The sequence below is a fragment of the Pseudophryne corroboree genome, chromosome 1 (genome assembly GCF_028390025.1).
Source record: "Pseudophryne corroboree isolate aPseCor3 chromosome 1, aPseCor3.hap2, whole genome shotgun sequence".
In the NCBI taxonomy this organism is placed as follows: domain Eukaryota; kingdom Metazoa; phylum Chordata; class Amphibia; order Anura; family Myobatrachidae; genus Pseudophryne; species Pseudophryne corroboree.
The window spans coordinates 1029532317-1029553512 of record NC_086444.1 but is presented as its reverse complement, the minus strand read 5'-3'; the positions used below and the strand labels follow the sequence as shown (position 1 = coordinate 1029553512).

Genomic DNA, 21196 nt, shown 5'->3' with positions numbered 1-21196 from the left:
TGGTGCAACATGTATCACCACCAAGAGTGACTGCTATTGTCCACACCAAAAAGGAAGGGGGGGTGCTGGTGTCCTACATCGCGAAGTGCACAACATGTCTAGTGATGGACAGAATAAGATGGTATTCTGTATATGTGGTGTAATAACCAGATGATGATATATTGTGTCTGTTAATAATATTCGACTACTAGTATATTGTTCAAGGTCACATATAATTATAATCCGTTCTCTTTCTTATCTCTCCAATAGTCCTCTTCTTGTTAGCCGAGCCGTATTCACACTTTTCCTTATGTGTCTTACTGGTACTTGAAATGTTTCCCTTTGGTATAAGACTTCTCCCATTCATATATTACATCTCATGTTTTCCTGGTCACCCAGCAGGAGCATAGGTAAATTCATTACTCACTGTTATGGTGTGATTTGATCTTTTTAGTTAAAATCACATTGCGTCTAGTTCAAATCACACTGTTTATTTTCCCATGCGATGTGCGCTCCCGCGTAGTGAATATCGCAAGGCAAAATAGTATGCGCAGTCAGGTAATTTTGTACTAGATCGCATATATTACATATTGTAGTGTAGTTCAAATCGCATGTAGTTCAAAACGCATACCACTTAGGCCAAATTGTATAGCACACACTGTATAGGCTCAAATCACACCTAGCACAGATCTCGCTGTATGTGGGCACCATCACATTTGAAAAGATCTGCAGGTGGAACTAATTATTTCACTTGTGTGTCTGTGAGGAGACCTGGAAAACATGCACTGTGTCCTGAGGACAGAGCTTGACAACCTGTACTAGCGCAAGCCTATGGGCTGAGCATTGCCCAGGACACATGGTAGTTTTAATATATCAAAGATAGTCTCCCTAATAGTACGGGACTATTTATCAATTAGTATTTACAGATGTATTTTGAGGGTACTCACAAATAATAAGTATTTTATATTACATAGCGCACACAAATTCCGCAGCACTTTACAGAGAATACTTCACATCAGTCCCTGCCACAAAGGAGCTTACAATCTATATTTCCATCCACATGTACACATATTCACGTTAGGTTAATTGGCTCCAAACAAAATTAACCCTATCAGTATATTTTTGGTTTGTGTAAAGGGCCCTACAGACTGGGCGACCCGCCGCCGAGCTGCCCGACGGACGACCAGGGGGAGATGACGGGGGGAGTGAAGTTTCATCACTCCCCCGTCACCCGGCGCCATAGCAATGCATGCTAATATGGACAATCTCGTCCATATTGGCCTGCATGCATAAGCGACGAGGCACCAACGATCGGGGCCGCCCATCGTTAATCCTTGGTGCCTACACACTGCACAATATGAAGCAGAACGTTCATATCGTGCAGTGAGATCTACCAGTGTGTAGGGCCCTTAAGGAAACAGAAGTAACTGGAGAAAACCCACACAAGCATGGGGAGAATATACAAACTCCACACAGCTAGGGCATTGGTGGGAATTGACCTCAGAGCTGTGAGGAAATAATGCTAACCATTACACCATCTGTACTGCGCCCCATACTCCAGAATAGATGTAGCCAGGTACCACAGCAGATATCATGGACTGTTTTATTGCCAAATTTACCAAGCTTGGCCCAAGTAGCTAACACCACCCAAACATGGCATTAGCCCATAGTAGCAACCCCTTCGCTACTTACAGACCATAGGGACGGGCTCCTTTCAGACCCCCTGTCCCATCAAGTGAATTTTAATATATTCGGACGAATCACAATTTCTTATTGCCACGAATAGCAGAAATAAGAATTATAATTATCGGTACAAAGATAAATATAAATATGCCCCTACGTATTGTAATTTTAATGATACGAATTTTGAAAAGGTGATACAACGTATTAGACTTATTGAATATGCACAGTTTAACTGTTACAAATGCACAAATAAAAACCAGCATAGTGCTATTGTAGTTTTAGGTGAAACAAACATTCCTGCAGCATGACCCAGCTGTGGCTCCACTCCAGAAACCAGACAGGAAAGGCAATAAAAGTCCATTAATAATATCACAATGCCTCTAAATCCATTTACCAGTCTACTTAACCGGCCCACTAGGAAATAAATTAAGGAAGTGCCAAAATATCCAAACTTATACAAACTAAACAATAAAAGTATTTTTAAAAAGTGTCTGCAGCAGAATATCAGTGGTCCTGCTGCAGCACATTGCAAAACTGGACATACACGTTCCTAGTACAACAGACTGTAAACTTGAGACTGAGACAACATGCTCTGCATTTACATTATGAATGAGCAGCACAGGGAATGTTGTTGTGTGACCGTCAGGTAGCAACCAGAACCCACACAATAGGTACAAAGTTTGCACCTTACCTAGATATTTGATATCAAATCCTGGAGGGGGTTTGAGGGATCTCCTGGTCCACCCTTCTCTCAAAGCCCCCAAGTGCTCCTCCTTGCCCTGGATCAAGAGGACGTGCTCATCTATCCAACCTAGGAAGAGTGTTTCCGAGATTGCAGCGGTCACTTTCTTGTTCCAGAAATGCTGCATGTTTTCCGCTTTGAAGTCGGCAAAAATCTCGTAGCCCACATGGTGCCGCTGGAGCTTCTCATCGGACAGCAGCAGCCTCTCTGAGGTCCCCCTGTTACTCAGCACCACAGCCAGGGAGCGGGGGGCAATCTGCAAATCCTGATCCATGCTGTGCCAGGAGACAGGGTATGTGTGTAGTGGGTGCTGCTGGGTGGGGGCGCCACGCTAGACTTATAGGAGGGGAGAGGCGCTGCTAGTTTCTGCAGAGGTGCACAAGTGCATGATCTCTGCATAGGTCACCAGAAAGAGGAAATACTCCTTACTAACAAGACCCTGCTCGCCCGAGTGCTAGCCATTCCCACACTGCTTGTCCAATGGTGAGAACAGCGCCCTGTGGCATCTTCCCTGGAGAGTGTCTGCTGAGATGTCCGTGCTGGAATGTACAGGTGGGTATAAGAGTACTAGTCTGACCCTCCCTGCAGCTCTGACAGCTTACACCAGAGTCCTGCTCTCTGCTGCCCTCTGCTGGCGAACCTTCTGCAGCACCCAGCACTTTGCCGGGCCCATTACATCTCACCTTCACCTTATTGCTTAAACAAGACAAAACAAAAAAATAAATGCACAAGATTAGAATGAATTGTATAACTGTAATTCTCACTTATTACAATTTGTGGAAAAATATGGACATGACTGTTACTCTATAGTGCACAAAGGGGGGGGGGGGGGGGGGGGAATTCAATTGCTGGCGAGTATTGCCCAGCCGAATTCCCACGACTTCTGCCGTAAGGTGCGTTGGCAGGATCTCGCTCAATCCCCTGTTCGCTACCCCATAGTGTGCAGGCACTTTTGGCAAACTGGTGCAAAATCGGGCAGGCGTAGGGGGGGAGTATGGCTGCCATTGCCGGCGTTTAACTCGCCCCCTTTACCGGCAATTGAATTCCCCCCATAACCATAAGCTTTCTTTTATAGTAAATAGACATAGACATTTTGATTTATCAGGGTCATACTGCAATGTATGGGTAGAATACCTATGACACTGCTTTCCCTATGTATCGGATTATCAGTGGCGCAGAGAGGGGGAGGAGCGGGTACTATTTACCCAGGCCTGGGTCCCGCTGCCCCCCCCCCCCCCCCCAACATGATGTAGATAGCACCGGCATGGAGCCGGGGGGAGAGAGAGGACACTGTTGCAGCAGCTGCCTCTGTCATTTTGTGTGCATATTGGTATTCCTAAAGGGAATACACAACTAGTACTCCGTTAGCAACGTTGCAGTGCTGATATGTATACAAAGGTATTACACACTATGAGGGTATCCAATTAGCCGCAGTAATTTACCAGGGCTAATTGGTTTGCTCGGCACTATGCTATTAGGACCGATAGCCGATGCTTATCCCCCGATGCTGGCACTTCCCAGCGGGTGAAGTGAGCGACCCTCTAGATTGGCCTGCACAGCAGGCCAATCTTGCAGCAGCGATAGCGATGCGCGGGGCTGCGCATCGCTATCGCTGTAAGGGGTACACACGGAGCGATCAGGCTTATATTCTAAGCAATATAGTCAGATTGCTTAGAATATCGCTCCGTGAGTACCCCCCTTTAGGATGCTATTTCCCCCACTAAAGGTAAGTACAGCTCTCACTTCAGTGGGGCTCTCTGCATGGAACCACAAGTCACCTTGTTGCAGTCTCCCCTTCTCAGCTTCTTATCTCTGTATCTGCGTCACGTTGCTCAGTGGCACCACCCTGTAAGGATGTGCCCTGTGGGCACATCTGTGTTGTCCCTAGTTGGGGACAGCGCTGGGGCAGCTTGTCTGTCCCCAGCGCTGGGTGCGTGGCGGCGGCGGGTGTCCGGTGCAGGGATTACCCTTTTCCCTGCACCGGACCCCAGGCTGGAGGGTTTGAATGTTGGCGCCCTCCGGGAGCCAATCGCGGCTCCCGGAGCGGCAGCCAATCAGGAAGAGACGCGGCGAGCCAATCAGCGCTCGCCGCGTCATAGGCCCCGCCCCCGGCATCTGACGTCAGACGCCGGGCGGGAGCCGTTCGGACAGGAGGCCGCGCCGAAGAGCGGCGAAGAGGAGGAGCCCGCGCGCAGGAGGAAGAAGAAGAGGATCCGGCGCCGAGGAGAAGACGACGACCGCGGGCTGAAGAGAAGACACGGCCGGGAGCAGCGGAGGAGGTCGTCGGCGCGCCGGAGCGCAGAAGAGGATCCGGCGCCGAGGAGAAGACGACGACCGCGGGGAGAGGAGGTCCTGAGGCCGCGGAAGAGGCCAGAAGACGTCGGCCTGCAGAAAGAAGATGTCCAGCGGCGGCTGGACGCAGGGAAGAGACGGAGGCGCCGCTGGCCAGGACGGGTCAGCGGCAGAAGACGGTGGAGGCCCCCAGGTTAGGTAAGGCCTCAGTGAGGCTATCCTCCCCCTCCCCTTTTCCTCCCTCGACCACCAGGGACGGGCATTAGGCCCGAGGACACAATTCAGGCGCTAGGCCTGGGCGCAGTTAGGAGTTTGGGCCCCCAATATTTGATGAGGTGGTTTGGGCATTAGGCCCAAGCCACCCCACTCATGCGGCACTAGGCCCCGGGGGACAATCTAGGCACTAGGCCTGTGGCTAATAGAGGGCGTTAGGCCCTAGGGTATTTGTGGCCAAATCAGGGATACGATAAGGTGACCCTGGGCACAAGGCCCAGGTCACCCAACGGGCGGCAAGTAGGCGGGCGCTAGGCCCGTGGGTAAAGTCAGGCCTCCGGCCTGTGGGCAGTTAGGGGGCGCTAGGCCCAGCGAAGCAGTGTTTCCCTGAGGTGAGTAAAGGTGGTACTGGGCGCTAGGCTCAGGCCACCCTGAGAGTACGGTAGGTGGGTGAGCTGTGCGGTCCCCACTACTGGGTGTTCTGGGTCGGGTAGATAAAGGGACAGCACCGTTTTATGTTGTAACTCCGATAGTGTGATATATGTTATCGTGCAGGGCAAAGTGTATGTGTTGTGTAAGTTGTGCATAGTTGTGTTGCACCACACCCACAGAGCTAGTTTGAGGGCTCCGCTGTTGTAGATAGTATAGGGTGTGACACTAGGTCAGAGTTAGGCCCTGCACGGCTGTTTCTCTTTGCCTCCTTACAGGGACCTGTAAGTGGAGAAGATCGGAGTGCAAGACTTGTGACGGTGAGTAGCATCCGTGTACGTCTGTCCCTTGTTTGTCCCCGAGCGCCGGAGTTAGGATTGCTCACGGACGTGAGAATCCCTTTCATCACACTACGTGCGAAAGCGCGAGTGTGTGAAAGCTGGGTAGCTGAGGCTTTGTGCCGGTGATGACCATTCACCCAGCCGGTGAAGGTCGCAGCCACCCCTGGGGTATCCCCTGTTCCAGCGGAAGAAGGGTCGATACCCCCTTTAAGGTAAACCCTTCTCTCCTCAGCTAGGTCGTCGGTAAGCTCCGAGAGGGAATCGCCGTGTCCGGATCCGACTGAAGAATTCCAGGTCCGTTGAAGGTTCCGGTACCTGAAGGTGAGAGAGAGCGGCGCCTGGTGAGTACCGCGTCTACACCTGCACGGCAGCAGGCACCACCGCAGGCCCGCACCTCTCACACTTGGCGTAGTCGGCAGGATCAAAGAGACCGGATCACGGACACGATGTGGAACGCCACCAAGAAGACCTCCCTGCGGACGGCTCCGGAGAAGACTCACCCCCGGACGTGTGCGGAACAGAGCGACTGGGTGACGGTGTCTGGGGCAGACATCCTGAAGATGGTGCAGCGGTCGGTCCAGCGTGAAAAAGAAGAGCGCCGGGAAAAGGGGCGCAAGAAGGCCGCTGTGACGCCCTGCAAGAAATGTCGGCAAACAGGGGACTTTGCCAGCGAGTGTACTTGGCGAGAGACGTCCCCAAAGAAGGTGGTCCAGGAAGCGGACCGAAGACGTCAGAAGGGCCAAGCGAAGAAGGAGTCCTGGTGTTTGCTCTGCGGAAACTACGGGCATGAGCACAACAGTTGTCCCTGGGACGAAGAGTCGAGCGAAGACGAGGTTGATTCCCGGTGTGAAAGCTGTGGAGATCCCCGACATCGGCTCCTGGAATGTCCATGGACTGAAGACCGGACGGACTACGAGGCCACGGTGAAGCAGCTGACGGAGTCTCGTCAGCAGCTTTGGGACCGGGTGGCTGCAGAGCCTGTGTGTGCGCTCTGCGAGGCGAGAGGACATGCGCTTCCCGATTGTCCGTGGAACGAAGACCGGATGATTGCGGATGGTCGCGCCCAGAGATGGGAGGAGGAAACCAGGGAAATGGAGCGGAAGGCCTTGCTTGAAGTTAGTTCGCAGGTGCCCATTTCCTCTGAGCCGGAACCAACGGGTGAAGATTCCCCAGTGAAGGAGGTGGATCAGGAACCCGTCTTGGAGAAGGTGGCAGTGGCCCTCCCTTGTTGGAAGTGTCGGCGACCAGGACATGCGACCAGTGAGTGCCCTTGGGAAGATGCCGCGGACCTACTCTGTCCCAAGAAAGTGACCCCAGTAAGGCAGAATCCTTTCCCGCATGAGGCGGAGGTGGACGACTGGGAGGTGAAGAGACCACGCTGCGAAGAAAAGCGTGAAGACCCAGTGACTGAGACGTCTGGAATCTCTCCACGATGGAACCGTACACGACCAGGACGTGCGGAACAGGAGTGTCCTGGGTACCAAGAGATGCCAGCGGAAGCGAAGGAGTACGCTGAGGAAGTAACGATGCCAGCGGAAGCGAAAGAGTACGCTGAGGAAGCAGAGGTGCCAGCGGAAGCGAAGAAGTACGCTGAGGTAGAAAGTAATACCCCAGTCCAAGTATCGGAGGAGGACTCGGACTACGGTGAGCTGTCCGCCGACGAATCCCTCCCAGAACAGATGGAGGACGACTCTGGCGTCGGAAGCGCCAACGAGAGTGACTGGCAGGATCGGGTGGAGTCATGCTCCCAGTTGAATGCCCTCCGTGAAGAGGAGGAGATAGTCCTGGAGCAAGAGTACCTGCCGGGAGTGCCGAGATGGACCGACGTACGGGGACAGGACTGTGATGCCGTGGGAGGACCCGTTCCAGAGGAAGACACAGGACCTTTGGAGATGCCCCACGAGGAAATTCGACATGTGGTGGCTGTTGCCCGGGAGGAAACGGATGCCCCGGAGGATTCCGCTGTTGGGTGGTGGTCGATACCACACCCGGAAGACAGGGACGAAGCCACAGACGATATCGGAGGCCAAGAGTGGGTGACTGTTGTCCCCGTGGAAGAAGATTCCCCTTGGTGGCCAACGTCAAGCGACCGTGAGGAGATGCCACTCCCCCAGAGGATCCGCCGATGGAGGTCAGGACGCAAGAGGAACCCGGAGCTGGAGGAGGAAGGATGTGGGGTCACAGCTGGTCCAGGCTGGGCCCCCGAATGCACCCTCGCCGGAGGGACCTCGGAATTCCCTGACCCGCGGACAATGGGCGTCGTGAGGAACTTTGTAGGGACTACAAAGGAAAAAGGGGGGGGAAATGTAAGGATGTGCCCTGTGGGCACATCTGTGTTGTCCCTAGTTGGGGACAGCGCTGGGGCAGCTTGTCTGTCCCCAGCGCTGGGTGCGTGGCGGCGGCGGGTGTCCGGTGCAGGGATTACCCTTTTCCCTGCACCGGACCCCAGGCTGGAGGGTTTGAATGTTGGCGCCCTCCGGGAGCCAATCGCGGCTCCCGGAGCGGCAGCCAATCAGGAAGAGACGCGGCGAGCCAATCAGCGCTCGCCGCGTCATAGGCCCCGCCCCCGGCGTCTGACGTCAGACGCCGGGCGGGAGCCGTTCGGACAGGAGGCCGCGCCGAAGAGCGGCGAAGAGGAGGAGCCCGCGCGCAGGAGGAAGAAGAAGAGGATCGCGTGGCTGAAGAGAAGACACGGCCGGGAGCAGCGGAGGAGGTCGTCGGCGCGCCGGAGCGCAGAAGAGGATCCGGCGCCGAGGAGAAGACGACGACCGCGGGGAGAGGAGATCCTGAGGCCGCGGAAGAGGCCAGAAGACGTCGGCCTGCAGAAAGAAGATGTCCAGCGGCGGCTGGACGCAGGGAAGAGACGGAGGCGCCGCTGGCCAGGACGGGTCAGCGGCAGAAGACGGTGGAGGCCCCCAGGTTAGGTAAGGCCTCAGTGAGGCTATCCTCCCCCTCCCCTTTTCCTCCCTCGACCACCAGGGACGGGCATTAGGCCCGAGGACACAATTCAGGCGCTAGGCCTGGGCGCAGTTAGGAGTTTGGGCCCCCAATATTTGATGAGGTGGTTTGGGCATTAGGCCCAAGCCACCCCACTCATGCGGCACTAGGCCCGGGGGACAATCTAGGCACTAGGCCTGTGGCTAATAGAGGGCGTTAGGCCCTAGGGTATTTGTGGCCAAATCAGGGATACGATAAGGTGACCCTGGGCACAAGGCCCAGGTCACCCAACGGGCGGCAAGTAGGCGGGCGCTAGGCCCGTGGGTAAAGTCAGGCCTCCGGCCTGTGGGCAGTTAGGGGGCGCTAGGCCCAGCGAAGCAGTGTTTCCCTGAGGTGAGTAAAGGTGGTACTGGGCGCTAGGCTCAGGCCACCCTGAGAGTACGGTAGGTGGGTGAGCTGTGCGGTCCCCACTACTGGGTGTTCTGGGTCGGGTAGATAAAGGGACAGCACCGTTTTATGTTGTAACTCCGATAGTGTGATATATGTTATCGTGCAGGGCAAAGTGTATGTGTTGTGTAAGTTGTGCATAGTTGTGTTGCACCACACCCACAGAGCTAGTTTGAGGGCTCCGCTGTTGTAGATAGTATAGGGTGTGACACTAGGTCAGAGTTAGGCCCTGCACGGCTGTTTCTCTTTGCCTCCTTACAGGGACCTGTAAGTGGAGAAGATCGGAGTGCAAGACTTGTGACGGTGAGTAGCATCCGTGTACGTCTGTCCCTTGTTTGTCCCCGAGCGCCGGAGTTAGGATTGCTCACGGACGTGAGAATCCCTTTCATCACACTACGTGCGAAAGCGCGAGTGTGTGAAAGCTGGGTAGCTGAGGCTTTGTGCCGGTGATGACCATTCACCCAGCCAGTGAAGGTCGCAGCCACCCCTGGGGTATCCCCTGTTCCAGCGGAAGAAGGGTCGATACCCCCTTTAAGGTAAACCCTTCTCTCCTCAGCTAGGTCGTCGGTAAGCTCCGAGAGGGAATCGCCGTGTCCGGATCCGACTGAAGAATTCCAGGTCCGTTGAAGGTTCCGGTACCTGAAGGTGAGAGAGAGCGGCGCCTGGTGAGTACCGCGTCTACACCTGCACGGCAGCAGGCACCACCGCAGGCCCGCACCTCTCACAACCCAGCTCTCCTCTCTCCACACCTCCAACTGTCTCCCTCCAACTGATCCTTTTTTATTTTATTTTTAATCAACTTTTTTGAGAGAGAGCTGGCCTCTATGTCCTTTTCCAAAATTGCCTTATTTGAGTAAGACCTCACTGATCACAAAATGGCTGTCAGCAGAATCACCTGTAAAGTAATAGTTTATGAGAGCAGCTTTTTATATTTGTGCGGCACCTACAGCAGGGCCGAAACTAGGATTTCGTCACCAGGGGCAAGGCAGTAATTTGCCCCCCACCCCCACACAAACAAAAAATTAATAAATAAATAATATATAAACAAAACAAATAAGCCCTATCAGACTGAAATAATCAGATTATCTTAACATTTTAAAAAAGGGGATTCTACTGGACAATATTTCCCTATGTGCCTCAAATGCCGAATGCGTCACATGCGCCTCAGCGTGTTCAACTACAGGACATGCTCCTCTGTGTGTCCTCATACATTGTGCTATATTATAACACTTCATCACTGCACTACATCACTATACTACATCCTCTACACCCTGAACTACATCACTACACTACATGCCCCTATGCACTGCACTACATACCCTATATGCTACACTACATCCCTACACTACATCCCCTTATATGTTACACCACATCAGTACACTACATGCCGCTATATACTGCAATACATTACTACACTACATACCCTATATGGTACACTACATCACTGCACTACAGCCCCTTATAAGCTACACCAAATCCCCCCATCTGGGAGGCAAAGCGGAGGTTGATACTGCCAACTGGGAGCACAGTGCACTTCTATAGCTTGTATGGTGCACCGCACGCTTGTCGCAGCACTGCATGGCAAATACGAGAGTTTAAGACAGTAACCAACATAGGGGAGATCCTAGGTACTCGAGATCACCCGCACAGTGTTGGAGCCAGCTGCGGGCAGACAGATGAGTCAGATACATTGCCATAAAAGCTGTCTGCTGTCTCACTGGAGCAGCATAGCACTGCCAGTTTTTTTTTTTTTTTTTAAACCCTTGCTCCTCTAACTCCCTTGCACCCCCTGAAATCCTGCACCTGAGACACATGTCCCCTTAGCCCCCCCCCCCCCCCGCCCCCCCCTAGTTACGGCCCTGCCTACAGGTATTAAAATGATACTTCACAATTGCAGGGTATCATACTCTGCCCAGCAGTTTATTACATTTGCCCATCTACCAACCAGCTGTTCTCAACTGCCCTTCTGCCCGTTAGCTCTTCCCTTACATACCACCTCTGCCAACATTCATTTCTCTCATGTGTCACCATTTGCTCACTAGGTTTTCTCCCAAATGCCCCCTACAGCCAACCAGTTGTCAGTGCCGTAACTAGACATTTTAGCGCTGTGTGCAAAATGGTGTTGGCACCCCCCCCCCCCTTATGTAATATAAGGGCAGTGCGCGCTGTAGGCGCATTAAAAAAATATGGGGGCGTGGCTCCATGGGCAAGGGGTGTGGCCACAAATTAATACCAATTAATATTACAGTGCACAGTAGTCTCCATTATTCAAATTACGCCACACAGTAGCGCCACTACACCATGTAGAGCCCCTTTTACACGTTACGGAAGACAGATTCCCCTTTTTTACACATTACGGCAGCCAGTCCCCCTTTTTACACATTACGTCAGCAGCGTCCCCCTTATTACACATTTCGGCAGACAGTCCCCCTTTTTACACATTACGGCAGACAGCGTACCCCTTATTACACATTACGGCAGACAGTCCCCCTTTTTACACATTATGGCAGACAGCGTCCCCTTTTTACACATTACGGCAGCAGCGTCCCCTTATTACACATTACGGCAGCCAGTCCCCCTTTTTACACATTACGGCAGCCAGTCCCCCTTTTTACACATTACGGCAGACAGTGCCTCTTTTTACACATTACGGCAGACAGCGTCCCCCTTTTTACACATTACGGCAGACAGTGTCCCCTTAATACACATTACGGCAGACAGTCCCCCTTTTTACACATTACTGCAGACAGTCCCCCTTTTACATGATAGATAGATAGATAGATAGATAGATAGATAGATAGATAGATAGATAGATAGATGATATTTACCATCTCTCCGCTGGCTCAGGCAGTCAGGCTCCTCGGTGCTGGCAGCTCCGTGAGGTAGGGGAGAAGAAGGATGAGGGAGCTGCAGCAGCGCTATGTAATTGGTGGCGGCGACGCATGCAGCTGTTGCTCTCCTTCCTCATTGGCTGGCCGCCACCACTGTGAATGCTGGGATGAGGGAAGCACATCCCAGCATTTACTGCGGCGGCTGCGGCCAGCCTATGTGGAAGGAGAGGGACAGCTGCAGCAGCGCCACCACCAATTCTATAGCGCTGCTGCGGCTCCCGAGTCTCCCTCCTTCCTCCTCCTCCTCCCTTGCCCCCGGAGCTGCTCCTCTCCGGCGGCAGCACACGCACACAGGCGGCTTGTAGTGAGTCAGTTTGACTCATTACAATGCCGCTGATGACTTTAGGGATGCAGCCAGCTGCACCCTCGGACGACTGCGCTGTGTGCCAGGCACACCTGGCACACACGTAGTTACGGCTCTGCCAGTTGTTGTCACACATGCCCTGCTGCCTGCCAGATTTTCCTTACATTATTAGCAGAACCTGCTATTCTTGACAGATGTCAGCGGATGTCAGATGGTTCTCAGTCCACATGACTTAACCAGCTAGATGGTCTACTAACAGGAACAGTATGAGTAACACAGCAGGGATTGCACAGTAACTGGTATGCAGAATACAGCAGGGATAGCCAAGGTTAATGCCAGTGGCAGATTTTACTAGTAAAATCCTCAACCCCCAATGAGATAGTGAGTCCATGCATCGGCTTCACTGGCAGTGCCTTCCCATTGGAAGCACTATCTGATAATCACATACAGGACAGGCAGTCCCAGGTGATGGCGATGTCTCCCCCAGGGTCTGCCAGGCTGGGCCGCTAGTCATAGAGAGAACACTTCAAATGGGAAGTAACTCCTCTGCCTTTCTGACAGCTATACCCAGGTTATGAGTCTCACCACTGTATGTACACATGGTGTGCCATCCTGGCACCTGTCAGATGCATTGTGCAGGTGCTGGGACTGCCTCTGTTCTGCAGCATGGACAGCTCCCCTCTTCCAAGAGGGTAGCAGCTGCCACTGGGTAATGACCAGTAGTTCACACACTGCTGTGCTTGTATGCACCAATAATATAAGGGTATGCAGAGTCTTTTATATGACTTGACAGTCTCAATTATGAGGAGACATTTCCCATTCCTCCGCTGTGAAGGAACAGGGGAAATGTCGGTCAGTCAGTCACGGCAGTGCATACACTGCCCAATGCTGCTGACTTGCAACTTAATAAATATTTCAGTGGATGGACATGCTGTATGATTCTGCATACCCAACCAATCGCTATTGTCGGCTTGGTTGTGCACGTGCACAATGCAGTTATCTTGGCGATCTGCCAATATAAGGCGAATTTCTAGATAATTGTTTAATATAAAGATGTAACCGCTCACTTCTATTCTCTGGCTATTCGCACTCGCAACTACATTGCTGCAATGTGTAAGCACGTGCACGGACACGTGTGCATATTTGCACCCACGGCCCATAAACATTACATTATCCAGTCGCAGGGTGTGAATAGCTGCAGCCAGGCACAATTAATTGCTGCTGTGATGAACGTGCATATGCATCACTGACCGCAGCAATATACCTGGCTACATCTGTATGCCCAGCATTAGCGGTGCTCTCCAAGTGCTGGCCAACTCAATTTAGAAAAAAAAAAGTCCTGCAATGTGTCTGCTTGTGTGGGAGGTGGAAGAGACATACTTGGGGGCACCCCCCCAGGTCTCGGTGCCTCAAGTTATAAACATGTATTAAATGAGTGTTATAATAAAGCTAATGAAGTGACACAACACTAATACAACTAGAACTACAAGATAAAAATGAAATGAGGCATCGGTATTTCAGCATAGTACAAATTGCCTCAAAATTGAAAGAATCGGAGCTACATGTTTTTCTAAAAACATATGTGAAGGGATATGTATTCAAAATGTCAATGACAACAGCTATAATGTCAACACCACAATGTCAACATTTATGATGATGAAATTGGTGACTGTCGACATATCATACCACACCCATAATGCATATGTTTTTCCTACTAAATTTGAAATGACTGTATTTATATCCTTCTGGAGATATGGCCTCCAGTACTGAACACAGTATTCTAGATGAGGCCGTACCCAGGGGTTAAAGTGGGGGGGAACGAGGTGGAACTGAGTTCCACCACCTGTAATTGTAGGGGGAACTAGTTTCACCTCCTCCATTGCCCTGCACAGTAATTCCAACAGAAAAGCTCACCCCACTACCTATGTCAATCGATGATGCAGGCGGCGCTAGTGTTACTGATGAGCTGCAGCCATCTTCCCTTTCCTGGTGGCTCCATAGTCCCCCTCCATCTACAGCCCACCCATCCTGGTACTAACACACGCTGTGTCTGTTGGACAGCATTCAACCCCTCCTCAGGTCCCAGTGGCTTCCTTTACCAGCACGGCGTATGTGATGTCATGCTGTCACCGCTGCTGAAGTGAATAAGGAAGGGCCATGAAGACAAGATGAGAGGGGGCTGGAGGGACAAGATAGGTGGGGAAGCTGCTGAAGGGATACAGGGCATGGAGATGCTGAAGGGACACAGGCAGTGAGCTGCTGGAGTGACAGAGGCAGAGATGTGTATAATGGGCACTACTGTGGGCATTATGTGTATAAGCGGCACTACTGTGGACTTTATGTGTAAGGGGCACTACTACTGTGGGCATTTGGTATACAAGCAGCACTACTACTGGTGGCATTTTGTATTTAAGTGGCATTTATGTGGGCATTTTGTGTATAAGCAGCACTACTGTGGTCCTTATGTATAAAGGGCATTACTGTTGTGGAAATTGTGTATAAGGGGCACTACTGTGTGGCATAACATATATAAAGGGTACCATTGTGTGGTGCATTGTGAATGAAGGACACTACTGCGTGACTTAACCATATAAGGGGCATTACTATGTGGTGTAATATGAATCAGGGGTGCTACATGCAGTGTAATGTGAATAAGATTGTGCTACTGTGAGGTGTAATGTGAATTAGGGGGCACTATTGTGTGACCACGCTGCTTCTTTGTGAGATCAGTGTCCCTTTAAAAGTATGGGAAGTAGGGCATTACAGTTTGCAGAGGGGTGCCGTAAACACTAGCACTGGCCCTGACTCCACTTAATGTGAGGGGGAGGTGTTATGTGGTGGGTTCCCCCACCTCTTCAGGACCACTTTAAGCCTTGGCCATACCAATGACTAGGAGCATTATTCAGGTCCATCTTAACAGCAGTGTAGGCCCCTGGGCACATCAACTCACTGGGGCCCCTACCCATCCTCTAGCTAGTGGGTGGGAGGGGGTGCTATCAGCAGTGTTGGAGGCTGTAATGTCCAAATAAATATTATGACATAAACGCAGTGTACATGCACTCACCATCCGCAATAACCAGACACTCTGCCACGCCATCCCCCATGCCGTGGTAAGCAGCCCCCTCCTGTCTGTAATTTTTGTGTTGCTACCAGTGCTCGAAGTGGACCAGTATACACCGGTATGGCATACCGGCACTTCAAGCACTGAAGATCCCCGCTGCCACCGCATTTCAAACTCTGCTCTGTTCAATCGCTGGAACTGGCAGCCAATCAGGAGCGGCCACGCGGCAGCTCCTGATTAGCTGTCAGTCCGCGGCAGATTTCAAATGGTGGCGGAGACATGCATAGGGACCGAAGGCCATCTCCATACCGCCGCTGCCACAGGCCTTCTCACTACCGCCAGCGACCATGTCTTCCTCACCGCCGCTACCCACATCCTCCTTCGCACCACCACTGCCCAGGGCCTTCTCCTCCACACCACCGACGCCCAGGGCCTTCTCCTCCTCACCGCCGCCGACTACACCCCCCTCTCATCTGCTCAGGTACTGTTACCTTGTTTCCCTGTGTCCCACTGTCACTCTCTATGTCCCTGCTGTCACTCTCTCTGTCACTGTCCCTGCTGTCACTCTCCCTGTCCCTGAATTGTGTCATACTGTGTGGCGTAATATGAATTGTGCATTCATACTGTGTGGCGTAATGTGAATTGTGCATCATACTGTGTGGTGTAATGTGAGTTGTGCATCATACTGTGTGGCGTAATGTGAATTTTGGATCATACCATGTTGCATAATGTGAATTGTGGATCATACCGTGTGACATATGTCAGTTTTGGATCATACACTGGGGAATAATGTGAAGTTTGGATCATACCGTGTTGCATATTGTGAATTGTGGATCATACCGTGTGGCATATGTGAATTTTGGATCATACCGTGTTGCATAATGTGAATTGTGGATCATACCGTGTGGCATATGTATAATTTTGGATCATACTATGTGGCATAATGTGAATTTTGGATCATACCATGTTGCATAATGTGAATTTTGTGTAATACTGTGTGACATATGTGAGTTTTTGATCATACATTGTAGCATAATGTGAAGTTTGGATCATACCGTGTTGCATATTGTGAATTTTAGCTCATTCTGTGTGGCATAATGTGAATTTTGGCTCATTCAGTGTGGCCTAATGTGTAAGGGTCACCAGTACTAGATAGTATAAGGGGTCCTGCTATTGTGGTGCATAATGTGTATAAGGGGTATATGGTGTGGTACACTACACTTAAGGACACGCCCCTTTCACTTTTCCATACCCCCACTTCAACCACTGGTTGCTACAGTAACTAGGACTCAGCCTCACTCAACTTCTCCACTGACACCTGGGGGGGTATTGCAAGCCAGACCCAGCAAGCCCACAGTCACCAATCATCCTCCCGCAACTGAATACTGCCAGGTTGAAGCTCCAATGGAAAGGCAAGCCAATAGAGTATGCAGGAGTATGAGGCAACACCACACTGTACAGTAAGTCAAAGTGGTCACAGCTGAAGCAGGAGTGTGCCTTCAGGGTTGCTAGGTGTCGGGACCCAGGACTGCTGGTGTTGCTGGTAATAGGGAGGGGAGTAGGGTAATGGCTTGCTATCGGTATGCAGTCCAGTGTGATGTACAATAGCTTAATTGGCAGTGCTGTAAACCCTCGACTATAAGATTTCTGCGTGCACCCTCCTGCGGCGCAAGCAGAAATCTGACTAAACTAGATCCTAGTTGCAGGCTTACCATGGCGTGCGCTAGCAACATCGCAGCCGGCACTGAAGTCCAAAATTGCTGCTTACCGCTAGTATTAGGCCCGGCAAACTGCATCTCCCCACTTAAGTGCCCAACGAAATGTTAACATTTGAATAGCTCCAGGTACTCATTCCCAGCGCTATATCATTGGGTTCAATTGAATTCCCCCCTATGAAATGGAGAATGTATGTAAGTAATATATGATCTCGGAAGAAGTTGGCTTACTTGGGGGCCATTGTAACTTTAATAATACACGGTTGAGTCACATTATTGTGACCACCTCCTACACTTCACGTCGGCAGCGCGTAGCTCATAAAGTACGTTGCATGTTGTGCGCTGGCTTGGTGGGTATATAAGATGTGCGATAAGCCATCTACACACACATATCACTCTTTACTGTTATGGAAACTAGGGGTGATCTATCTGAGTTGCAAAAAGGGATGATTATCGGCCTTCGGTCCAAGAGTGGCAGTATTTCCGAAAGAGCGCAGTCTGTGAACTGTTTGCGCAGTGCTGTGTTGAAGATGTATCGTGACTGGATGTGATCATGGTGAACATCGGCAACGAAGCCCATCTAGCTGCTGTCTAAATTGCACACGGCGGTTACTCTGGCTATTAGCGGGTGGCCATAATAATGTGACTCGACCGTGTAGATGACTTATCTTTGCAGTTTCGAAGAGCTGCATTGTCTATTTGCTGCTATATTCTCATTACCATCTAAAAAATATATACGTTTTTACACACTTTTATGGTCTATTTGTTATTTATTTTATTTCATTGTTAACATTTGTTTATATAGCACCATCACATTCCATTGCACTTTACAACAGATATGGAATACATTATCTTTTATAATGTTATTGTATGTACAATATCTGTCATCGCAACATCTATGTCCTTAGGCAAGAAAAAGCAATACATGAAAAGCTTGCTAAATCCAGTGGTTTACTTCAGGTATTAATGTGTAAGCATGCAGAGCTGAAAGTTGGCTGGTATGCACAGTACAAAGGAGTCAGGTGGAGGAAGCTCATTATGGGCATTCACTAGGTCACAACAATCAATCACTGCATTGCATTGTTTGCAGAGTAGCCCGAGGGAACATTAGGGTCAGTTTGGAGAAGGTGAGGGCAGTCAGCAATGGATAGGTAAAAGACCTGAAGTGGACGCACAGAAACCACCAATTATTCAGTTACAGTATATACATAATTAGAGGATCCTATTGCGTACTCTCAGACAACAAACATTTATCTCTATTTAATTACCGGTACTGCTTTTTCTTTCTATTCTGTCAATTGCGGGTCATAGAGGTATCAGTCAGTGATATCACTTTGCTGCTACTTTGTGTGGTAATAGCTAAAAGTTTTTAAAAGTTTTTTTTTAAACTAATGCACTTTTAAAAATCCTGGAATCAAAGAGCTCAAGTACACTCCATAATTTGAAACACTAATTTTTATCAATCGTTATCATAGCTGAAACCTTTCCAACGTTTGGGATCATTACTGTGGACGCATTGCAAAGAGTTTTGGTAAAGGATCTTGGATTTATACTACCCTTGGGGGAACATTTACTAAGCAGTGATAAGAGCGGAGAAGTGAGCCAGTGGAGAAATTTCCTCATCAACCAATCAGCAACTCTGTATCATTTTATAGTATGCAAATTATAGATGTTACTTCAGCGCTGATTGGTTGCCATGAGCAACTTCTCCACTGGATCACTTCTCCGCTCTTATCACTGCTTAGTAAATGTACCCCTTGGAGTGCTATAACCAATATTACTGGTTGCAGGCTACTGATAAAGTTACCAAGTATTTATAATTCTGGAGACTCTTTGGGGCAAGAGTTATCACGTGCAGGTCACTGCTTAAGTGAGTTCCACTGACCTAAAAATCTCTTCAGTTGTATTTATATAGATCAGAGACACAGTTCCAGGAAATATTATTCATCTTTCTATCTAGCTCCCTCCGGCAATTTAACTTTTGCACACAAGAGTTTATTCTTGTATGTATTATTGCCTCAACGTGTAATAGTTAATGTACTGTACTATAGTAGTGTGAATTTTTTGTGTTTTAAATACAGGTTGAGTATCCCATATCCAAATATTCCGAAATACGGAATATTCCGAAATACGGAATTTTTTGAGTGAGAGTGAGATAGTGAAACCTTTGTTTTCTGATGGCTCGATGTACACAAACTTTGTTTAATACACAAAGTTATTAAAAGTATTGTATTAAATGACCTTCAGGCTGTGTGTATAAGGTGTATATGAAACATAAATGAATTGTGTGAATGTACACACACTTTGTTTAATGCACAAAGTTATTAAAAATATTGGCTAAAATTACCTTCAGGCTCTGTGTATAAGGTGTATATGTAACATAAATGCATTCTGTGCTTAGACTTGGGTCCCATCGCCATGATATCTCATTATGGTATGCAATTATTCCAAAATACGGAAAAATCCCATATCCAAAATACCTCTGGTCCCAAGCATTTTGGATAAGGGATACTCAACCTGTATTACATATACAGTATTAAATTGATCAAATAGGTCTCTTTTAGGGGCCTATTTATTACTAAAAATTGTGGACAAAAGTTGCCCCAATTTAGAGTGGGAAGTAGTTAGCTTCCCGACGGATGGGATCCTGGTGGTTAATATACCGACACCAGGATCCCGAAGGAGGATGCAATGCCGACGTCCACATACCGACGCCTCTTGGGATGCTAGCATCCCATTACCGACAGCTAGCATCCTGATCGTCCTCAAAGTGGAACGCGCTGGTGTCCTGTCGCGCGGGGGGTGGGGGGTGAGTTTATGTAGGAGAACAGGGGTTAGGGAGCAGGGATGGGAAGGCTAGGGTTAGGGACCGGGGAAGGAGGGTTAGGCACTTAAAAGGGGATGTTAGGGTTAGGCATTAAGCGGGGAGGGTTAGGTTTAGGCAGCCGGGAAGGGAGGGTTAAGGTTAGGCACCAAGCGGGGAGAGTTAGGGTTAGGCACCACCGGGGAGGGTTAGGCACCCACAAGGGAGGGTTAGGCACCACAAGGGAGGGTTAGGTTTAGGGAAAAGGTGAGGGTTAGGGGGCTGTCGGGATTATGATGGATGGGATGCCGCTGTCGGTATACTGACAGCTGGTATTCAGTCTATCGGCAAATCATACTGAACCCTTTAGAGCAGTGTTTCCCAACCACGGCCCTCAAGGCACACTAACAGTCCTGGTTTTAGTGATATCCAGGCTTGAACACAGGTGACTTAATTAGTACCTCAGTTATTTTGATTTAACCATCTGTGCTGAAGCCTGGATATCACCAAAACCTGCACTGTTGGTTTGCCTTGAGGACCGCAGTTGGGAATGCCTGCTTTAGAGTATCAGGGCTACTCATGAAGGGTTACTGCAGCAGATATTGGAGATGGGTTGGGTATGCGTGGTCAGCATACCTCTGCCGGGATCCCGGCAGCAGAATTCCGGCGGGGGCGGGAGCGCAACAAGCCCCTTGTGGGCTCACTGAGCTTGCCACGATGCGGGCTTCCCACTCTATGGGTGTCGTGGACACCCACGAGTGGGAATAGTTCCTGCTTGATAGACTGAACAGCAGATATATCTTTAAGATATATTGGCGCATCTTTCTGTGTGTATGAACAACCACCATCAACAGATATATATGCAGATCGATTGCCAGTGTGAACACAGCTTAAGTCTGTCTTCTTCTTGCCCCACAGCCGTTCTTTGTCCGCCTCTTCCCTCCTCACAGACCTTCTTGTCATGCCGTTTTCTCACTGCAGAGTGTTTCTCTTCCCGTATCTTTCCTCCCCACAGCCCCTGTAAACATGCCTTCTCCCCGCTGCATAATGCTTATCTGCCCGATTCTTCCCTTCCCACAGCCACTGTAAGCCTGCATTCTCCCGGCCACACAGCCCTTCTTTGCCCGCCTCTTCCCTCCCGCAGCTCTATTCCTACCTTCTCTACATTCTGCAGCCCTTCTCTGCCAGCCTCTTCTCTCCCCACAGCCCCTCTAAGACTACCTTCTCTCCTCCTCACAGTCCTTCTTTGCCCACCTCTTCGCTCCCCATAGCCCCTCTAAGCATGCCTTCTTCACACCGCAGAGCCCTTCTCTGCCTGCTTCTTTCCTCCCCACAGCCCCTGTAAGCCTTCCTTCTCAC

At 50.2% G+C, this 21196-nt stretch overlaps 1 protein-coding gene across 1 annotated transcript in view; it reads right to left on the bottom strand.

Moving 5' to 3' along the window:
• The window catches only part of LOC134922995 (storkhead-box protein 1-like), an 83959-nt gene extending 80915 nt beyond the window's left edge, over positions 1–3044 (bottom strand). Inside the window, exon 1 of the mRNA XM_063920711.1 lies at positions 2354–3044. Within this exon, the coding sequence (XP_063776781.1) occupies positions 2354–2678 (325 nt within the window). The 5' untranslated portion in view covers positions 2679–3044. The remainder of the gene's footprint in view (positions 1–2353) is intronic.
• Positions 3045–21196: the final 18152 nt, after the last annotated feature.